The 8,920-nt window shown below is 56.2% G+C and overlaps 1 protein-coding gene across 5 annotated transcripts in view; it reads left to right on the forward strand.

Annotated features, from left to right (window-relative positions):
* Positions 1-8,572, forward strand: part of Kcnh2 (potassium voltage-gated channel subfamily H member 2) — a 32,068-nt gene extending 23,496 nt beyond the window's left edge. For 3 of the 5 annotated variants that reach the window (XM_006235867.5, XM_039106950.2, XM_008762630.4), the window contains 10 exons: positions 1,546-1,974; positions 2,426-2,813; positions 3,155-3,354; positions 3,712-3,964; positions 4,892-5,085; positions 5,339-5,438; positions 5,953-6,231; positions 6,328-6,514; positions 6,729-6,906; positions 8,032-8,572. In XM_006235867.5, coding sequence (XP_006235929.3) covers positions 1,546-1,974; positions 2,426-2,813; positions 3,155-3,354; positions 3,712-3,964; positions 4,892-5,085; positions 5,339-5,438; positions 5,953-6,231; positions 6,328-6,514; positions 6,729-6,906; positions 8,032-8,181 — 2,358 coding nt within the window. In that variant the 3' untranslated portion in view covers positions 8,182-8,572. 5 annotated transcript variants of the gene reach the window in all.
* Positions 8,573-8,920: the final 348 nt, after the last annotated feature.

The raw sequence follows: 8,920 nt of genomic DNA on the forward strand, positions 1-8,920 counted from the left end.
AGCCACTCTCTTTTGCTCCTTGTCTGTGGGGTCCTAGCCTGTTCTTTTTTGATGGCTTGAAATGTCACTAACCTCGTGTGTATTAACCCTGTGTTTTGATTAACAAGCCCTCACTCAGTCTGAAGTCAGGGCAGACCTAGGATCTTCCTCTGACCTGGTGCTCATTCCCTCCCACCCCGTCTCTTTCTGTGAAGTCTCTGTGTCTATTCCAGGGTGGCCAAACCCTTCCTGAAGATCCATCTTTCTTACTAACTCCATTCCCTAAAATGGTCTCTAAACAGCACCACCTATGCAGACAGGCTTAGGGGATTCCAACTTGAACATGAATAAGACTCTTTAGGACTTCATTGAGCCCAGAGACCCGAGTTTGGGGGGCCCTGGGATTCGAGGCTTCTGGGACAGGGCTAAAACCTCTGGGGTTGGGGAAGGCTTAGGGTCTTGTTGCAGCCATGGCATGGTCCAAGGCTAGAGAGATTGAGGAAGGGAGTCTAGCTGACTCAGAGTCTGCCAGAGGCTTCTAAAGGTGGGTGGGCAGGGGCCTTCTGACACTTGGGAAAGTGAGTTCTCCCTAGATCTGGGAGCAAGATTGCTGGCCGTGCTTGTTGCCCCTTGGCCCTAGTGGGCTGCCTTTGCCTGAATGTTGAGGGACACGTGATTTCCCCCGTGACTGAAAATGGGGTTCTGTTCAGGCCAAGAGTACATCTCGGAGCCATCCTGGGTATGCAGCCCTCTGTGTTCTTGAGGTACCTGGGTATGCAGCCCTCTGTGTTCTCGAGGTACCTGGGTTGGACTCTGTCCCTTGTGTCCCTTTGTAAGAGTGTGGGAGACTCTGTGGGTTGAGATGGAGAAAGGCCTGAGAAAGCATAGCAGCAGGGAGAGGGTTTCTTCTCCCAGGGAGGCCAAGGAGTCTGAGAATGGTGACTGGCATCCCTGGACAAGTGGTCTGAAGTGAGGGAGCTGCGATGACTATTTTATGTGTTGGAACTCTGGCTCCTGGGCTCACTGCCCAGCTGGGAACTGCAGTCCTTAGAACATTTTCTAGACTAAGATGGTGTGTGTGTGAGCATGTGCGAGTGAGTGTGTGTGTGTGTGTGCATTCGTGCAAGTGTGTGTGTGTGAGCATGTGCGAGTGTGCGTGTGTTCGAGTGTGTGTGTGAGCATGTGAGAGTGTGTGTGTGTGCGTGTGTGCCAGTGTGTGTGTGTGTGTCACTTTTGAGGCCGTGGGGCAGAAGAGTATAGTGAGAGTTGCACTGTGTGGTCTGAGGGTCTGGACTGTCTTGTGGTGGACACAATATCAGGCCTTCCTGCATGATGACCCAAGTTCATGTATTTTGGGTATTGTCAGACTCTGGAGTCAGCCAGGATATCCCCCTGCTGCCTAGCATTCTGGGAACTGTAGTGCCCAGGTTTGGGGTAGCCAGTTTCTATGGCTACTTGGTTGAAGATGAACATTCTGATGGAAATATACTCTACTTGGTCACAGTATGGAGGGTACCGACTTTTGCTCTGAAGTTCCATGACCCTTCCTCGTCACCCACACCTTAGGTCCTGTCCTTGGGAGCCGATGTGCTTCCTGAATATAAGCTGCAGGCCCCAAGAATACACCGCTGGACCATCCTACACTACAGCCCCTTCAAGGCAGTGTGGGACTGGCTCATTCTGCTGCTGGTCATCTACACAGCTGTCTTCACACCGTACTCGGCTGCCTTCCTGCTGAAGGAGACTGAAGATGGGTCCCAAGCCCCTGACTGCGGCTATGCCTGCCAGCCTCTGGCTGTAGTGGACCTCCTCGTGGACATCATGTTCATTGTGGACATCCTTATCAATTTCCGCACCACCTACGTTAACGCCAATGAAGAGGTGGTCAGCCATCCTGGCCGCATCGCTGTGCACTACTTCAAGGGCTGGTTCCTCATCGACATGGTGGCTGCCATCCCCTTCGACCTGCTCATCTTTGGCTCTGGCTCTGAGGAGGTGGGCTCAGCAGGAGGCAGCCAGGAAAAAAGAGCCAGGAGGAAGTAGGGTGGAGGGGTAAAAGAGGGGGACACTACACAGGAAAGAAGGGTCCCCAACAAATCTATTCTTGTTCACCCACAGGGTCGTAAGGAGCTGGAAGGGGCTTTTTTTTCCCTCTAAAGTTGGGGGTGGGGATGTCATTTTCTAAAAGCTCCCTCCTACTAAAGCTCCCTCTGACCTAGCACCTTGAGGTGACTGTTGGTCCTTTTGGAGCTTCTCTTTCCTCATCCTCAGCACGGAGACCCTTACTTTGTCTTAACATCGGCACACAGATTAGTGACATCTGTACGGGGAGCAGTGTGGGAGGAGCTTTATGCCAGGTGGTTTCATTATCAGGGAGCGCTTCCAGGAAGAAATCATTTATTGCATCAGCTCAGTGCCCTCACACTGAACATGTCCCCTCCTCTAGCTCATCGGACTGCTGAAAACTGCCAGGCTGCTGCGGCTGGTGCGAGTGGCTCGGAAGCTGGACCGCTACTCGGAGTATGGGGCAGCAGTGCTCTTCCTGCTCATGTGCACCTTCGCGCTCATTGCACACTGGTTGGCCTGCATCTGGTACGCCATCGGCAACATGGAACAGCCTCACATGGACTCACACATTGGCTGGCTGCACAACTTGGGCGACCAGATCGGCAAGCCCTACAACAGCAGCGGCCTGGGAGGCCCCTCCATCAAGGACAAGTACGTCACAGCGCTCTACTTCACCTTCAGCAGCCTCACCAGCGTGGGCTTTGGCAATGTCTCTCCCAACACCAACTCAGAAAAGATCTTCTCCATCTGTGTCATGCTCATTGGCTGTGAGTGCGTCCTGGAGGCGGGTGAGGGGTGGAGCCATGGCTGGATAGAAATGGCAGTGAAAGCCCTAGATTGGAGCAAAGTGGCAGTCATACCTCCCTGCCCCGCCCCCTGCTCTTCCCCTCCCAGAGTCCTGGGCTCACAGTATAGTTTGGAGGCTGGGACACCAGGGCAGGAAATGCTGAAGGTTGGCGTGTGTTTGAGCATGTGTATGTCCACTCTCAGACTGAGTCGTGACCGGACCGCGAGTGTCGTTGACCTGGTGCGGGGCCTGAGCAGAGGGTCCCCGTGGGCGGGCGGGGTCCCTGCGGATGCTGACGGCCCCACTCACCCACGCCCCCAGCCCTCATGTATGCCAGCATCTTCGGCAACGTGTCCGCCATCATCCAGCGGCTGTACTCGGGCACGGCCCGCTACCACACACAGATGCTCCGGGTGCGGGAGTTTATCCGCTTCCATCAGATTCCCAACCCGCTACGCCAGCGCCTCGAGGAGTACTTCCAGCACGCTTGGTCCTACACCAACGGCATCGACATGAATGCGGTGAGGCACTAATAGGTGCGGGGCCACCCTTGCGGTGCATCCAGCATACCTCAGGTGGTTGTAGTTAGTATTAAAGAACCTGAGAATTACACAGGATGCTGACCATGAAACTCCATCTAGAGTTCTCCCACTGGGAGCCGCCAGGTTCTTCACAAGTCCCACATAAGCTAGGCGGTCATGGGAAATCAATTGCCACACTTCCAGATAAGAACTTGGTCAGGGTGGGAACCCGGCTGCAGTACCCAATGCAGCGGACGGAATTGGGAGGAGCAGGTTTTCCCTGAGCGAAGGTGTGACCCAGTGGATTGGTGTTTGGACGAGACTTGAGAGATCACGCTGAACCACCCCCATCTGCAGGTGCTGAAGGGTTTCCCCGAGTGCCTGCAGGCTGACATCTGCCTACATCTAAACCGCTCACTGCTGCAGCACTGCAAACCATTCCGAGGGGCCACTAAAGGCTGCCTGAGGGCCCTGGCCATGAAATTCAAGACCACACATGCGCCACCAGGGGACACGCTGGTGCACGCTGGGGACCTGCTTACTGCCCTCTACTTCATCTCCAGGGGCTCCATCGAGATCCTGCGGGGTGATGTCGTGGTGGCCATCTTGGGTATGGGGTGGGGATGCCCACTGAAACCCAGAGAGACCTGAGCCCTCTGAATACACAGGGGGTGTGGGGTTGCTGGCAGGATTCTTGGGTTCTTTTAACTCACCTGAGGAGGGGCCTTCAAGGTGGGCAATGGAGAGGAACCCCGCAGTACATGGGGTTGTTGGATTGGACACTACGTAGCCTCCCCTGCACTTCAGGATCTACCCATAGAAAGGCACCTAGTGTTTCCTTACGGTTGATCATCTCGTAGTTGAGCAGGATATACTCAGGTGGAGGATGTGCGTGTGTCACTAAGGACACGGTCCCCTGAAGCTTCATGTCCCGCCTGTAGCCATTGTGTGCATGGATGGCACTTGGAAAGCAGAGATTTCCTGCCCTCCCGGTTTTTTTTTTTCCTTTTTTTTTTTCCCAGTCCTACATGCATCAAACTTGGCATTTTAGACTTTTATTTTACAGTTCAGCCCAAACATGTGTACCACTTGAATCAAGTTTCCCTACACACGCGAGTGCGGTGCTAGGCCATGCTCTCCTGTTTTCTTTCAGTAAAACAGTACTGGTTCTGATTGATCACCGAGCTGCCTTTATCGTTTGGAGGCCATTGTTCTTAGGGGACTGTACTTTGCTAGGAGGGTGTTTGAGGATAGAAGTACGGTTGTCCCAAGAAGCCACGCCTGTAGGCCGAGCATCCTGGCTGAGTAGTTGTTGAGAGACTCCAAGTCCCTGGTCCCTTCCTCTGTCACCTCCGGCCACTGGTGTTGCCCCATCTGGAGAGCCCTGGGAACATGAGCTGGCCCATGTTTCCTTGGCCGTATGGCCGGGAGCTGGATGGCTGGAGATGCTGTCCAGGGTGGAGCTGACCCAGGGGGTGCCCGCTACTCTCCCACCGATGCCACAGGCTCAAGCCTCTGTCTCCTCCGTGGCCTCCAGGGAAGAACGACATCTTTGGAGAGCCTCTGAACCTGTATGCACGTCCTGGGAAGTCCAATGGGGATGTGAGGGCCCTCACTTACTGTGACCTGCACAAGATCCATCGAGACGATCTGCTGGAGGTGTTGGACATGTACCCCGAGTTCTCAGACCACTTTTGGTCTAGCCTGGAGATCACCTTCAACCTTCGAGATGTGAGTGGGCCATCCTGAGACAGGATGCCCCTTCTCTGTGACCTTGGATATGCAGCTTCTCTGCCTGTTTTTCTGTCATCATAGTCAGATCAGGCTCTGAAAGTACCAGCCTCAGCGTGTGGGGGGAAGTGACACAGAGCAGGGGTGGTGGCCCTGCAGCCCCCCCCCATGTGCAGTTGCCTGACCCACTCCCACATTCCAGGGCAGCCAGGCAGGATGGACCTAAGGGCCCTGACTCTTCTCTTGTTTGCAGACCAACATGATTCCTGGCTCCCCCAGCAGTGCGGAACTAGAGAGCGGCTTCAACAGGCAGCGAAAGCGCAAACTGTCCTTCCGGAGGCGTACTGACAAGGGTGAGGTGGTCAAAGGGAGGGCCGGAGGACAGTGGGGGCAGAGGGCAGAGGGCAGGGTCAGGCTGTTCAGGCTCCACCCCTTGCCAAAGTCTTCCAGTACGGTCCTCCAGGTCAACCCCACGCCTCCCTTCCTCTGTCCAGAGACTGCCACCTTTTCATGCCCCGTTTGAACCACCTTCTCCTTTGAGAAGACCTCCCCTACGTTCAAGGACAAAGGCTGGGTTTTTGGTCTTCATTATGCCTAAGTGTTGTCTAGCAGGCCTGGACCCCTTAAAGAGAGGAGGGAGGTGGCTGGAAGAAGCACAAGAACAAAGGAACAAAGCACAGAGCCATAGAAAGCCAGTGAGCGAGAATCAGCGATGCCCCTGAGGGCGCTGACCAGCGTGGAGGGAGTGGGAGGAAGATAAAACAACTTTACAGACACTCGACCCTGCTCCTTTCCAGGCTTGCTCAGCTCCCGTTGTCCCTTCCCCATTCTCCCCTCTCTCTGAGGTATGTTCTCTGTTTCCCACAGACACAGAGCAGCCAGGGGAGGTGTCAGCCCTGGGGCAAGGCCCTGCCCGAGTTGGGCCAGGGCCGAGTTGCCGGGGACAGCCGGGAGGGCCATGGGGGGAGAGCCCATCCAGTGGCCCTTCCAGCCCAGAGAGCAGTGAGGATGAGGGCCCAGGTCGCAGCTCCAGCCCCCTCCGCCTGGTGCCCTTCTCCAGCCCCAGGCCTCCCGGAGACTCCCCAGGTGGGGAGCCTTTGACAGAGGATGGAGAGAAAAGCAGTGACACTTGTAATCCCCTGTCAGGTAGGCCTGGGCCTTGAGGGTGGGAGTGGGTGTGGGGGATGGGCAGGGTGGCAGGGGCTGGACTTTCTTCCTGACCCCATTCCTATCTGCCTCCAGGTGCCTTCTCTGGGGTGTCCAATATTTTCAGCTTCTGGGGGGACAGTCGGGGGCGCCAGTACCAGGAGCTGCCTCGATGCCCTGCCCCGGCCCCTAGCCTCCTCAACATCCCCTTGTCTAGCCCTGGCCGGCGTTCCCGGGGTGACGTGGAGAGCAGGCTGGATGCACTCCAGAGACAGCTGAACAGGTGACAAGGGGTGGCCCAGGGAATGGGCCCAGGCTAGGCTGCACTGTGGGAGAACTTGGGGCCTCTTTGGGTTTCTGCTGGTGTTTGGGGGATGCTCTGTCTAGGCCTGTCTGTGCTAGGTGGGTGAACCCTCTCCTTCCTCAGCCGGGTGAGGAGGGAGCCTAGAGTGGACCAGCTATTTCCACTTCTGAGAAATCTTCCTTCCTTGCCCCAGGCTGGAAACCCGGCTAAGTGCAGACATGGCCACTGTCCTACAGCTGCTACAGAGGCAAATGACCCTGGTCCCTCCTGCCTACAGTGCTGTGACCACCCCTGGGCCTGGCCCCACTTCCACGTCCCCTTTGTTGCCTGTCGGCCCCGTCCCCACTCTCACCCTGGACTCGCTTTCTCAGGTACATTCTGGAGCCTACTCCCAGCCCCAGCCACACCCTTTCTGCCCCAACAGCTGCTTTGTTACCTCTCAGTGGGCATGAAATGTGGCCCCTTCACACCCCTATCCTCTTCTCCCTGCTCCTGCTTTCCTCCTGCCACTGCTCAGGAGCAATGCAGAAGAGGACTGGAGCTGGACAGCCTGCCCATAGGGCAGCCTAAGGGCCAGATGTAAACATGGTATCTGGGACTTGGGTCTGGATGCTGCTTGAGGGTATGCTTCAGGATAGTGTCTTGGTCCCTGCTGTGGTTAGACTCCCCTAGCTTTGCCTATTGCCTTGGCTCCTACTCCAAGTGCTACAGAACCATCCTGAAGGCTGCTGGCATTTTCTGGGTGCCTAAGTCAAGGCTCTGAGATAGGACCTCCCTGACCCACATTTCTTCTCTTTGAGTAGCCTCCTGAGGGACAGCTGGGTCTTTTCTGCCAGCTCCAGCTTTGATGGGTGCTTGAGGGGGGCTCCTGTGGCTTCCAGAGGGGGCCTGGGATCTCCTCCGGTCCCCGGCTCCGCTCCCGGTCCCATATGCTGCTTGTTCCTGTTTGCAGACACCAGGGCCCACGTCAGCAAATGTGCCAGTCTCCCTTTACAGCCTCCCCCGCAGGGAATCTCACCAGTAGTCACGGCAGCACCCACAAACCCCTCCTGCCTGCCCTGGTGCTCTCGCTGGCCTCAGAGACCTGGCTGCTGGCCCACTGTTGTTTCCGGGGGGGGGGGGCAGGTTCTTCAGAGAATTGCACGCAGACACCTGGTCTCCCTGTCTTAGTTGCCTTCCCGAGGCAGGGACTTCTTATTCCACATAGGATTTGGCTCCAGCTGCCGGGCCACATTCCCTAGGGAAGGGAAAGGTGAGAGCTTGGACTCCAGCTTCCCTGGGTGTAGAGCAAGGTCCTCTGTCGGGGTGCTTCTGCAGTGGCTCTTTCGTTTGGCTCCTCCCACAAAGTTGCATTTCTTTACTTCCAGTAGTAGCAGCCTCCTTGTCCCCTTCTCTCGACCTCCAGTCCTCCTGGCTTTGTTTTCTCCGCCCCTTTCTCCGCCTCTTTCTCCTCCCCCACAGTTTGTCTGCCTGCTCACGCTCCGTGCTCTTTGCAGGTTTCCCAGTTCGTGGCGTTTGAGGAGCTTCCTGCAGGAGCCCCAGAGCTCCCCCAAGATGGCCCCACTCGACGCCTCTCCCTGCCGGGCCAGCTGGGGGCCCTCACCTCCCAGCCCCTGCACAGACATGGCTCAGATCCAGGCAGTTAGTGACGCTGCCCGGTGTGGACACGTGGCTCACCCTGGGGTCAGGGGATTACCTGACCGCTCTCCTTGGAGACCCTGGTTTGAAGGGGAGAACAGTGCAGGAGCACCTCCTCCCCCGCCCTTGGGACCAGCATCTCCTCCTGCAATACCCTGGGCCCCACTGGGAGGGGCAGGGGCAGAGCTGGGCAGTGGACAGGGGGTCTGTGGTCCCCCCACTGCCCTGGGGGCATTAGCTGGTCTAACTGCCCGGAGGCACCCGGCCCTGGGCCTTAGGCACCTCAAGGACTTTTCTGCTATTTACTGCTCTTATTGTTAAGGATAATAATTAAGGATCATATGAATAATTAATGAAGATGCTGATGACTATGAATAATAAATAATTATCCTGAGGAGACGCCAGGGTGCTGGTTGGCTTCAGCCATCACCTGCTGTATCTCATGTTTCCATTCTAAATGTACTTGAGTGGCAGGGCCAGAGCCTCTGAGCAGGGATCTTGGTCTCTTTATATCCAAGTCTGTAGGGGTGACCAGATATCCTCCCCACTTGTGGGTATGTGTGTGCGTGCGTGTGCGTGCGTGTGTGTGTGTGTGTGTGTGTGTGTGTACCCATGTACATAAAAGATGGAGAGTGGGGGTTGGGGATTTAGCTCAGTGGTAGAGCGCTTGCCCTGGGTTCGGTCCCCAGCTCCGAAAAAAAGAAAAGAGAAAAAAAAAAAAAAAGATGGAGAGTGCTTTCTGGGGCC

This window comes from Rattus norvegicus, chromosome 4, assembly GCF_036323735.1.
Source record: "Rattus norvegicus strain BN/NHsdMcwi chromosome 4, GRCr8, whole genome shotgun sequence".
Classification (NCBI taxonomy): Eukaryota; Metazoa; Chordata; class Mammalia; order Rodentia; family Muridae; genus Rattus; species Rattus norvegicus.